The following is a 12770-nucleotide window of genomic DNA, read 5'->3' as shown; positions in this document are numbered from 1 at the left end:
CTCTCCACAGACATAAGACAGAGCTTGGCCAGAGCTTCTAGCCCATTGCACAGTACAATTTCTTGAAGTGAATGAGAGCTGGAGACTTTAAAACTGCTTTGAGCTTGATGGTCAGGACAAGACTGGGCCAAGTAAAACACTACACAACAGGCTTATATCAAGCAGCAAACAACTGCCTAGAAGTTTTGTACATTAAACTAAGACATATGTGGCTGAACAACTCTTTCAGGAGATAAGACTCTGCTACGTGCCAGTGGTACTTAGAGAGAAGCATGCCAGGTAGACCAAGAAAAACAAAAAAAAAATCCCCTAAATATGAAAACCAAAAAGCCCTTTTTTAGAGCAAAGATTCAACTGCTGATGGACACAAATGCAAAACTCTTTGCCATGAATTTCACTAATAGTAAAACCGGAAGTGTTTTAAAGGTAATGCTTTGAAACATCAAAGCATTTCTTTTGCTTATTAGCGAGCTGGATTGGACACAGCTGCAAGAGGATGTAAAAGCAATCCCGTTCTGTTAATATTTGGAGATGTGCTTTGTGTCAGACAAGGCCCTTCTTATCCCTCAAGCCGGTTCCAAAGGAGCATAGTTCCTTCTCACCCTTCATTGTCCCTTCTCAGCATTTTCATTAACACTAACATGTGCGAGTGCCTATGAATGTTTAAAGCATCTCGATCTCCTCCTCCTGAACAGTATTGGAATCCCTTATTATTCTACAGGTAACACATATGACCTCCTGTAGGGTGCCGTAAGTGACTGAAAAAGTACCTTTAGCACCACCAATACTGTGCTAGGTGGGGCAGGTTCTTTCCAGGGATCATCACGCTCACTCAGGATTAGGAGAAATGTCTTTACCTGTCCAAGCCCATTGTTCTGGAAGAGCCAACCCGTGTAGGCAACCTCCAAAGAGTCTCCTGCTTCTACTCCCTGCCCTTCTCCAAGGAGGAGATCCTGGCAGAGGACGGAGTCGAGCCCAGGGGAGCTGTTGCATTTGGCGATGCAGACCTGAGGAAAGGAAGCCTGTCAACATCCCTGGCCATGAAAAGACCGGCAAGTTCCGCTATCACTCGTTACCAATCTGATCCATTTCTTACTGTTCTGATCAAGCCCAGGTTACAGACACACTTACAAGGCATTCCATGTTCCCTTGTGCTGAATTTTGCTGAGCTATATAAGTAAATCCCCTCTGCTCTACAGAACCATTGGTCTTACGGTACTTGAGAATCTTGATTAGAAATCCCATCAGAAGTAACATGCTCCCTGCCTCTGACACCTGTACCTGATGAACAAACTCAGCCAGGCTCATCACAGATCTGCCACAATCAGTCGTGCAGATACTCAAAGCTGAACTTCAATGAAAAAGTACAGCTCTGACTTAGAGCCCTTCAGCAATAAGGTGCTCTCAGAGATAGATCCCGATTTGCCCGCTGTTCCAAATGGGCCAGCAAGTCACACCTCGCACAGAGTAAGCAGTTACCTGTTTACTGAAATCCATCGCTGCCTTTTCTGACTCAAACATGATGGACCAGTTTTGTCTCTGATCATCATAGAAGGTACTGTAATTGTTGGGTTGAACCTGTGGGAAAGGAAATCAGTCCTGTGTTATACATGAAAAGATGCTTTCAACTAAAATAAAAAGAAACTCCACATCCAAAAGAAGCTTAAAGTAAGAGGTACTGAAATTAAGCAGAGGAAGAACCCTGCTGTATGACCACCCCCATTCAGAACACACAAATTAGCTTTGATTTATGTGCTCATTATTGTAACTCAAACACTTGAGCAAACAGATGTAGCATCTTCATCTGCAGCTTTAACAAGATGGTGAAAGCTTTCACAAGCTTCTTTGAAGCTCGGTTCTATAAAATATACTAAGATTTGTAAGTGTAAGTAATCTCCTTTTCATAATCAACATTATATTCAGACTTCCAGAATTGACTGGAGGAGTCACTCTTTCCTCACTTCTAAAAATCCACGTCACCACTGAGTATATAACCCATTAATCTTTCAAAATGCGCTTATAAAACTGAAGAGGAAACTAGCATCCTGGCCAGAAATTTGGACTGACATTCTATTTCAGAGTAGAATCTCCATCTATCTAATCAAGAAATTTAGTCACCTGATGACAAACTAAGAGCACAAGCCAACACACCAATTTTCTGTAAAACTGGCAGAAACCAGAACTTCCTGAGAGATCCCATTTTAGGGCTTATAATGCTCCAAATCGTTCTTATCAGCAAGAAAATGCTGTGTCAAATTTCTGAGAGAAAATGCTTCCTCGCTATCATTTCCTTCTGCTTGCTCAGCCCGGTTCTCTCAGGCACTTCACTACAAACTATAAACAAGAGGAATTTTGTTCTGTTTCTATCCATTGTAAGACTGTAAAACTCAAAATATCTCCTCTGTGTCACCTCCTACGGCGCACGCACCTGCACTCCGAAATCTACTGATGAGGTGCTCTGCAAAGGCAGATGCAACAGTCTCTTGTGCAACACATGTGAGGAGGAGGAGCGGAACGGTCACCGTGACACCTCCTGCTGTGCCAGGCAGATGTTTGATCTCAAAGGCTATCATCAAAGACTTACGAAAGCATTTTAGAGTCAACTCCTGGTTGCTGTGAACAACACAGATCACGGGATGCTTTCCTAATCCAGGCTCTTACCGTGAGCACGAAGCCCGGATGGATCCTCGCAGTTGCGATCTGCTGCTGCTGACTGATGTAAAGGAGGATCCTGTACTGGATTCCACAAGGAATTGGGCAGAGAAGAAAAACAAACAGCAGAAACTCAAAACATCTCCAATTCTAATGTGCTTTGGTAAATTCTGAGCCTAAGGCTACAGTATTCATTGGCCACATACACCTTGCAGCAACATTTTTCACAGAAAAATACTTAACACTGTACTTTTATATGATTTGCTAACACCAATTAAAACCCCTTGAAAATATGCAAGCTTTATTTAGCTACAGGAATCAAGCAATTCAAACTAATTACTTCACAATAAGCAAGATGCTTTAACTAATTCCACATTTTTCACCGTTACTGCATAAAAGGATGGGGCACTAACCCTTGAATACATAAAACTCCTAATACATGGCAAAAACAATGTAAAAGACTGACTAATAATAAGTTGGAGGGAACTTTCCAAGTACTAAACGCAGATATAACGTTATATTGACATATTTGGCTCTGCTAGACATGACCTGGTGAGGAAAAGTGCTTTTCCAATGGCTCCTTCCCTCAGCACAGCCAGGCAGAGAGCTGGGAGTGAGCTGCCGGCCCCAGCTGCGGTATTTGAGCTTCCTCTGCCAGCCCCGTCCATCCCAGCTCCCCCACAAACACCACTCCTGAACACCTCTCACAGCAGGGACTCAGGAATTTGTTTACTAAACTGCTATTTTATTTGTTCTTGCCAAAGCAGAAGCTTAGTGAGACAACATGGATTAGAGATTGGGGGAAACGCAACACCATAAATACCAACATCAAGGACAGATCAGAGTATTCAAAGTATCTTTTAAACACACCGATTTACGGAGCACTCCAGTGCTGCCTTCTTAGGTGAGCACTGGGAAAGGAAGGATTAGGGAGGAGAGATATTTTTGGTACCAAAATAACAAAACTTAAGCAAAGCATCTCTGTACTATTGGACAAAATTTTGCTTTATATTAATTTCTACGTGCACAGATTTGTGATCCAGTTGTCAAAACATTCTGAATAAAGATCAAAATCACTTCCAGAAACACTAGAAACTTCCAGAAATATCACTTCCTGAAACACTGCAAAATATTTCAGGCACAAGTTGTAAGAGATCTTACAAACTCGTGGATCGCAGGAAAGGAAGATATCACCAAGATAAGCCATAAGCAAACCCAGGAGGGCAGGAAGGCACAAGCACCAGCGGCATCAAAAGCAAAGGCATTCTGGTGAGCTCAGAGAAACACCGCCTCATACCAGTGCGCTCTGGGCATGAAAACATTGACAGCAGAGAAGTGTTTCTCACCTCTTTAGTAGCATGGTTCCCCACCACAGCTGCTCCGTACTTGCCTTGCTTCAAGTACTGCCCATTTGTACTGGAAGACAAGCGAGACATTCAGCTGCAGAACTATCCCTGCCTCAGGTTTCTCTCTACTGTTGCTGAGTTTTTCCTCTTTAGGGTTCAGGTCCCTTTCCTCATGCCTATTAATGTTAAGCAACCTTTCTCAGCTTAAAGAAACCACAGCTGTCTTGCTTGCTCACAGATCACAGGAGCACACACTATGGAGTTAGAGTTGAAAACTACTCTTTTCATACATCCGGGGCAAACGGGTTTTTATGTGATGGCAGTGTCAAATGGACAGAGAATTTTACTGCTGTCACTCTACACTCAGGCCTCAGTTCTCCACGAGGGAGCTTATGAGACATAAACATCTGACAGAGCTGCCTGGAAAAAGTGCAAATGTCAGGCCAGGGCCCCAGGACGCAGTTCCCTGTAACGGCCAAATCCAGAACTTGCTATTTATTTGACAACTCCATAAATTCAAACTGCAGCACAATAACCAAAACTTTCTCTGAGCAGATACTTGTGTCGACTTGTAGCATTGTACCAAGCAGACATGTGTCTATAAAGCAATGGTCTCTTCCCACTCATCCAAAAATATCTTCCCTTTGCAATTAGGTCTTAAGCTCCCAGAGATGCCAACTCTAAAGGTAATGCAGGAAACCATCACCGCACTTACTATCGATAAGCGTGAACCGCGGTGGCCACAAACACCGATGGTGCTCCTGAAGCTGCCGGGGCCACGGGAGCCTTCTGGGCTGCCTGACCTGCTGAAGAACGAAAAGCATGAATTACCTCTCAGTGACACAGAGCTGCCACATCCACCGGCCAGCGACAATGCCACCACACATCCCTTCCCCCAGGGAAGAATAACTCCATCAGAGGATTCAAAAACAAAGGGTGATATTGCAAAGCCACTAAAGGACTCTAGAGTAACCAGGTGCAGAGCGGGTACTGACAGAAGAGAATATCGTTAAGAATATCATTAAAGGAGGCTGAGGGGAGACCTTCTCCCTCTCTACAGCTCCCTGAAAGGAGGGTGTAGCCAGGGGGGGTCGGTCTCTTCTCCCAAGTCACAGGCGATAGGACAAGAGGAAATGGCCTCAAGTTGCACCAGGGGAGGTTCAGATTGGATATTAGGAAAAATTTTTACACAGAAATGGTTATTAAGCCTTGGAATGGGCTGCCCAGGGCAGTGGTTGAGGCCCCATCCCTAGAGGGATTTAAAAGACGGGTTGACATGGTGCTTAGAGACATGTTTAGTGATGGTTTTTATCAGTTAGGTTGATGGTTGGACTCGATGATCTTAAAGGTCCCTTCCAACCCAGACAGTTCTATGATTCTACGATCATTAAAGAAAAGCTAAGTGAGTTATTTGCACTGTTCCTCACAAAGGCCCTCATTCTCCCAACAAGACACGTGCTGCAAAGTTTCCCTCCCCCCTCAAGCCCAGTTACTCACCAGCTGCCATTTGACCCTTCTTAGGCTGCTTTGGGGCCGTGTACTGGAAGAATTCATTTCCGTGGCTTGAGACTGTTTGATCCAGACCAAAGAGAGAGGCCAACCTGGCACTAGAAAAAGAAACTAATTAATTCACCTTATTTAACACGGGCTTTATAGATAAGGAACACCGTTAATTATAAGGTTATAACATGTTTACCATCACTTTAGAGATAAGCAAAGGGATGCACGTTAAGCAGCTCTATACTAACCAGCCATTTAATTTTGAATAAGCAGAACTTTTAGATGAAGAGGCTGAGCTAAGTAGTACGACTGTGTTTCATTTCCTCAAAAGCTACTGTAAGGAACAAACACGGACGGAAGCTACACCAAAAAGGAAGTTACTTTAAAGCAATGGCTCAGCCTACCCTCACATGGAATAGCTGATCGTCACAATACTGTAAAAAAACCTGTGTGGCAACAGAGAAGCCACCATTCAGAACCAGGATTTTTCTTCTTGAGACGCCTCCCGTTAAGTTTTATGGGGACAGATGCTCTTTGGTCGAAGGGCAGAAGGTTTAACGCTGCAGACAAGCGGGTTATTCCCGTAAGACACCTCGTCTGCAGTTTTACTGCTTTAAGCCCATTTAAGCTCCCCTACCCCTGGTACCACGGGACAAGTGAACAATTCAAACCATGGAGCAGAATCCACAAAGGACAACGCCACTGTCAGTGCATCTGCGGCACTCCACACGGGATGCTTTAAAAAATAACCATTTGCTAAAAAGAAGAGAGGAGCAGTTTATGAGACTGGTTGAACAGCAGCTCCGTGGAGAGGGCGAGGAGTGAGCAGAGCGGGTCTGCAGGGGCCCAGGAACCTTCAGGTGGCAACAAGTCACACACTGTAAGAAGAACTGACCGTGCCACATGTCAAAATGGTGTCAAGAAAAGCTTCAAGACACGCTTGAAGCGGCCATCCTTGTTTAAAAATCCCTCCATCTGGCGTTCTCGGAACTTTCCATTATACCCTTAATTAAGTGAAAACGCCCCATTTCCCTCACCACACGCCCCGAGCAGCCGCCCCTTCCCCTTCTGGAAAGGGCTCACGGGGAAGGGCCCGGGCCCTCAGGCAGCGGGCTCGGAACCGGAGCCCCCATCCCCACCGCCGGGACCCCCGAAGGGCCTGCTCCGGGCACCGGGCTGCCCCTCCGCCCCCACCGGAGCGGGGGGCACAGACCCGGGGCTGAACCCAGTCACGGCAGGGCAGCGGCCCGCCTCGGGCCCGACCAGAGAAGACCCCCGGGAGCGGGGAGGGCCCCGCCGGCCGTGGGTCCGCTCACCGCGGCCTGCCTGGGCCGCCGGGCCCTCACGGCGGCGGGGAAGGGAGGGGTGGCCGGGCTGCGCCCCGCCGGCCGCTCACCCGCTGGCGGGGGACAGGAAGTCGGCGTCGTCCTCCTCCGCCGCCCCGAACATGATCACGGACCGGCCGCCGCCGCGATGTCGTAAAACGCGTTGCCCGGCAGCGCCGCGCTTTCCGGCGGCGGCGGGACGGGACGGGCGCGGGGAGGGGAGGGGGAAGAGGAAGGGACGCCGCGCGAGGGCGGGGCTTAGCGGGCACGCCGGAGGGGGCGGGGCTTACCGGAGGGGGCGGGGCTTGTCTCGCGGGGCTGGCGGGACAGAGGAGCGTTCTCGTGGCGGTCGCGTGGTGAGTGACGTGCCGGGGTCGGGGTGGCCTCGCGCCCCCCCCGCTCCCCTCAGGGGTCCCGCCGCCCCCGGGCGCCAACGGCGGGACGCGGGGCCTGGGGCCGGGGGCCGGGCCGGGCCGGGCCGGGCCGGGCGTGAGGCGGCGGGGGGCGGCCGGTCAGCGGCGGGGGCACAGCGATGGGGGGCCCGAGGGGGCGGCCAGCCCCGGGCCGGGCCGCGGCCTAGGGGAGCGGCGGGACGCCGCCTCGGCGGGGCCTGTCCGGGGCCTGCGGGTGCCCGGGGCGCGGGTCCCGGTGGATCTGCCGGCCTGGCTTGGTGAGCCCAAGGTGACAGCCGGGCGCCGCCATGTGTGGCCCTTGCCGTGAGTGCCTCCCGCCGTCCTGCCCCAGGGCCGAGGGGAAGCCTCCGGCAGTCGGTGACCGGCCTGTCGCCGGGGGTGGCTGGGCTTGCCCAGGGGGTGGTGTCATCGCCCTGTCTGTGCGGCTGAGCAGCGACCCTGGGGACCTGGGGTGCGGGGGGTGAGGGGCACACGGGCACTGTTACGCTCCGGATTTGGTTCTCATACTATTAACCCACCCAGGGGCGACAACTGCTGTGTAATACGCCGCCTTCTTAGCATCCAGAATAGTTCCTTGGCTTTAAAATCATCCGAGCTGGCTCTCGTTAAGCAATTTTCCACCTTTGCCTCATAGCTTGAAAAATGTGTCTCATTTGTTGGTGTGTTGGGTTTTTTTTTCTCTTGAAAAGCTGGTATCTCCTGGTGCTTCGTGAGACGCCCAGCCTTGTCTTTAAATTCAGCGCTTCGGAACTATATGGTGTCGAAACGCAGCAAAACTCAGTGCAAGGGGGAGCAAAACGGCAGTAAGGGTTGAATAATTTCCTGGCTTTGGATAGTTTCTGGCGCCAATTGGAAATTTGTAATAATCGTTATTGGAGTCTGAGCGCAAAGTTGCCAGGTCCGCGGTAGCGCTGCGTTTGCCGTGATTTGGGGGTTTTATTGCCATGAGAATACAGCGTGGTTGCGATAAGAGTGATTTCAATTCTAAAAGGAAAAGAGGCTGGGAAGTATTAAGTAGCTTTTTCGTTGTGGAGTGTGTGAGTATTTTAGAATGAAACCCGCAAAGGATCAAAAGCCTTGTTTCTGTTTAAACCCCCCCCCCACCAAGACGCACACACACAATAATTATACAGTGATTTGGTGTAAATTCCTAATGGGAGCAGACTGTTCCTACATTGATACGGCAGGTGGACACGAACTTCAAATGGGACATGTGGTCCCTTAGATGAAGAGATAGACTTTGCTTTGCCTCCTTCTGTGTTTCTGTAAAGTTACCACTCACACCATGTTTTTTTAAACAGTGAAGACTGATATGGCTGAGTCCTCACATTGCACTTGAATTTAGGTGGGGTTTTTTTGGAATAGGTAATATTATGTCTGTACCCAACTTTTTTTTTTATTATTATTATTATTTTATGAAGTTTAACTTGGACTGTTAGAAGCAGGAGCATAACAGTTCTGGTACAATCAAGGATTCCTGTCTAGTGAACAAGCCGGTGGGAGTCTGTACTGCAGCAGTACAGCCAGCACCGAATCTAAGCCCTGTCTTAGCCATTTCTTATTTTTTATATTTAAGCTTTGTTCATAGCCCTCTTCTACATTTGTGTTTGCAGTGAGCTTGGGGCTCCACGTGAGTTCACAGTCCTAGGCCAATTTTTCCTGTTTGTACTCAAATTCCAAGCTTCAGAATGCTTAGTGGTATGGCATTTTGTGCAAAGGTGGATTAAACTCTCGTCGCAAGTATTTATTAAATTCACTTTTAATTTGTTTGATCTTAACTTGCCTCTGCTTGAGCCTGAGGTAAATAAAGCATTTGCAGTATTTTTCATGACTAACAATATGTGATCTTATACAGTAAGTTAGCATTCAATTTAATGGTCCCGATTCATATAATTTGTGAGGTAATATTTCCTGAGGCTTTAATCAAGCTTTGGATTATGCGTTACTTTTTTTTCCCCCACCCTTCATTAAAAAAGGGGGCACTGAAAATGATGTGTAAATATTGCTATTTAAATGCCTGTTGGCTTCATAACTGTGGATGTGTTGGCGAAGCTGCCTGTGACTGCACTGCTGCACGGTACAAAATTAAAGTGATGCTTTTTGCTACGAACACAAAAATTTTTGCGGTAGGTAGGTTTTATCTTTCACTCCCCCTTTCCCCACTCCCTCCACCCCCCCAAAAAAAAAAAAGAAAAAAAAGGATTGAAAATATAGATAAATAAAAATAGCAGGAGTTGCAGGCTCCCACGCAACTTTGTGTTGAGAACTGAGAAATTTTCTATGGCTGTTTCCTACTGAGATTGTGCTGCTTGTTAGAAGTTACAGAGAATTATTTTCATTTCATATCACATTTCTAATCTAGAGCAGCTTTTTAACTAGGCTGCGAATTAGAATAATTTCTGCCAGTAGAGAGGAGGAATTGAGTGAACTTTCCAAGTCACTTTTGCATGTTTGCTTTTTTGGTTTAAAGGTATAGTCCCTGCCACTTACTCTTGAGTTGCAGTGGGGTAAGAACCAGAAGGTTTGGGAGTTGTTTGGTTGGGTTTTTTTCCATTCTATAAAAGAGGTTTGGGAGGATTCTTCTCTCACTTCCCCCTTTATAGTGTAACTTCAAGTTTGGGATTAGCGAGACACTCTATCCCCAGGCAAAAGCTTAATGCTTGAGAAGGGAAGGTGTTGAGAATACTGATCTTTAACGCTCTGCCAGAACAAATGGATGAGAAGATCCGCCGTATTCACGGGGTGAGTTCTGAGTCAGGGCCTTAAGGAGCTTCCTTTCAGCTGGCTTGTTTTCCAGTCAGACTTAAGGTCAGAGAGAAGACAGAACTTTTTGTTCTTTGAACTAAAAGGTAATATTTTCTCCTTTCCTTTTTGGTTTCTGTAATTGCTATAAAGACCCTTCCACCCAGCAGGAAGGTTTTCTGCCTCTGCAGACCTGCCTTCTCCACACTTGACTGAAGGTCACCCTGAAAGTTAGCAGTAATCTACAGCAGAATTTCATGGGGTTGAGCTGAAGCAGACTGCCAGCGTCAGCTTCTCCAAAAGCCTGCCAGGAAACCACTGGGAGTCTTGGCAATTTTTTCGTAGGAAAGGATGAAAAAGACTCAAATCTAGTTTGTGTTGATTTTCTCTGGAAAATCCAATCTTAGTTAATCTACTCCATTGCCTTTTGTTTTAATCTAATTTTCTGGAAATGTTCCCAATCAAGTCCCAGGAGACTCAAGACCAATGATTTTTTTCATTAACCTTTTTTTCAGCTGAAAGCTGGAATCTGCTAATGCAGAGAATAATAGGGCTAGTTATTGTAAACAAATTAAACGCCTGTTTTGCTGCACTACAAATGAACTTTCTAAAGCCTTTCATTTGTTAGTCCTGAAATTAGACTTTTCTGGTTTAGAAGCCAATCTAGAAGCGGGAGGCTGTGATGAAATATCTTCTTTTTGTCCTCCTCCTCTGTTTCTGCAGTATTTAATGCCATCTTTCCAATGCAGCTTTCACATGTCATTTCGTCCCCCTGTCTCACCAGTTCATATCTGCACGGGTCCTGTTGATTTCCAGTGGCGCTTGAACCACCCCGATTGCTAGCTACAACAATTGCTGGTGTGGAAAGCATGTTAAAGTTTTCTTTTTGCTCTTTCACTCTGCACATATATGATATTAGAAAATCCCACGGTCATTGTTGTACCACAGATGTGATTGTCATTTGCAATCTGTTTAAAAAGTTTTACATACACATAATCTGTTCACTCTAATGCTTATCTAAATTAATATAACAGACCATGGTAGCTCTAGATGACGGGTCAAAATGTTGTGAGTGATTGAGCATCTTCTGTTCTCCTTGGATGTTCAGCACACCCTGATATCAAGCCTGAGAAGCTGGGAGAACACTAGGAAAAGAATAGAGCTGTTCTGCCAGAAAACTACCAGCAAGTGCAGCAAGTTCTCTCTTGAGACTTTGTGAGTGCTGCTCCACTTAACCAAGCCGCCTTTTCCCACACATGCTTGTTAGTTATCGAGGATTCAAATCTCTTTCCTCTGATGAATGCACAGCTCATTAGTTATCAAGGATTCAAATCTCCTTCCTCTGATGAAGGCACATGAGGTTGGAATATAAGCTTTGTGATATATTTAGCTGATCTTTTGGCTAGCCTGGCTAAGAGAAATCCTGGCAGTCTTGGCTTTTTTTTAAACACTTAATGCGTCTCTTCGTGGGAGGAGTGTGTATGGTAAATACCCTTTCAGGCTTTTTTCATGTTAGAGATAATTCAATTGGACTTGGATTTGTAGGATTAAAAAGTGCTTTCGGGCCACCTCCAAGATGCAGTGGGCTTCCTGAGCTTACAAGCCTGCTGGCTACCTTGCTCCTTCTGAGCTTGGAAATGCCACTGTTTGAAAGGTTCAGCCTAGATGGAGATGCTTGTCCCTGTGACCCAACCTGCTCCTGGCCTGATTGCTTTCAAACATTGAACATACTCGGTGTGTCTGGGAGCAGTGGAGCAGCTCGGTGCCAGCCGGTGCGGGCTGTCTGCCTGGCCGCCGAGCAGCTCAGCAGTCCCTGCGGTCCTTCCTGGCTGGGTTCATCCGTATTGTGTCTGGACGGCGGCTGCACTGCGAGCCAGGGGTCCGATCAACCATTTACCGCCTCCATTAACTTTTCCTGCTCTGAAAGGCATTGTACTAAAGAGACTTGACAACGTATTGTCACAGCTTGACTGCATTTTCAAGCTCGCATCCTTTACTTGGGAAAGAAAAATACTAACAAACGTGGAGGGGGCTCAAAGCCAGTGCTCCCAGCAGGCAGATGATCCCAGTTCATTCTCCTCCAGCCTGCGGGAAGTGACGGCAGCGGCTGCTGTCAGCGTAGCGCCCCGCGGGAGGGCAGCGAGATGCTGTGCGCATTTCCCAAGTCAACCCTTGAACATCAAAGTGATAAGGGAAGTAGAAGCTCTTGAGGAGCACACCCCACCTCAGAATACTGTGGGAGTGAAGTGCAGCCCACAGTGTTGGTCTGGTTTTCTCAGTTGCCTCTTTTATGGCTCCCTTGTTTGTCTGAGCTCCTGGTCTAATGGATTTGACAAGAGACTGAGTCATGATTTCTGGGTTCTCCGCCAGGAGAGCTTTGTACAAATCAAGTTACCAGAGGCTTTGGTGCCCTTCATTAACTTGGGATAAGGCATCTCACAAGGAGGTACTGAACCTTAATGTTTAAGGTGGTGTCAGGCGAGACTGAAGTATGCTGGAGGAAAATGTTACAGGTACTGTCAAACTGAAGCCTAAACAATTAAAAAGAAAGACTGCTGGGAGTTCTACAGCTGCCCTCATGTTCCTGCTATGGGTTTGGTTGTACTTATAAAGCCATTTTTGTGCTGCTCTCTTCATACAAGGCATAAAGACGGAGCATTGTCTATAAGATATCCTGCTGTACGGATAGTAAAGCCTAATATGCTTTATTCTGGCTGTTGCTTCTTTGGTAAGACAGTTTAAAATAGATAGTTTAAAATAACTTTTGGCAGTAGCATGACTTCCCTTGATTT

The 12770-nt window shown here is 46.9% G+C and overlaps 2 protein-coding genes across 3 annotated transcripts in view; one reads left to right on the top strand and one right to left on the bottom strand.

Annotated features, from left to right (window-relative positions):
* FKBP15 (FKBP prolyl isomerase family member 15) overlaps positions 1-6947 on the bottom strand; it is a 29748-nt gene extending 22801 nt beyond the window's left edge. Inside the window, exons 1-7 of the mRNA XM_074161179.1 lie at positions 6895-6947; positions 5496-5605; positions 4714-4804; positions 3999-4068; positions 2662-2736; positions 1480-1578; positions 858-1007 (exon numbers count right to left, since the gene is read on the bottom strand). Coding sequence (XP_074017280.1) covers positions 858-1007; positions 1480-1578; positions 2662-2736; positions 3999-4068; positions 4714-4804; positions 5496-5605; positions 6895-6947 — 648 coding nt within the window. The remainder of the gene's footprint in view (positions 1-857; positions 1008-1479; positions 1579-2661; positions 2737-3998; positions 4069-4713; positions 4805-5495; positions 5606-6894) is intronic.
* Positions 6948-7095: 148 nt separating this feature from the next.
* Positions 7096-12770, top strand: part of SLC31A1 (solute carrier family 31 member 1) — a 29174-nt gene continuing 23499 nt past the window's right edge. The window contains exon 1 of one of the 2 annotated variants that reach the window (XM_074161171.1): positions 7096-7179. The gene's annotated coding sequence lies outside the window, so the exon portion shown is untranslated. The remainder of the gene's footprint in view (positions 7180-12770) is intronic. The other variant, XM_074161169.1, reaches the window with a different exon arrangement.

Source organism: Numenius arquata, chromosome 19 (assembly GCF_964106895.1).
Source record: "Numenius arquata chromosome 19, bNumArq3.hap1.1, whole genome shotgun sequence".
Lineage (NCBI taxonomy): Eukaryota > Metazoa > Chordata > Aves > Charadriiformes > Scolopacidae > Numenius > Numenius arquata.
This window is presented reverse-complemented; position numbering and strand designations above follow the sequence as displayed.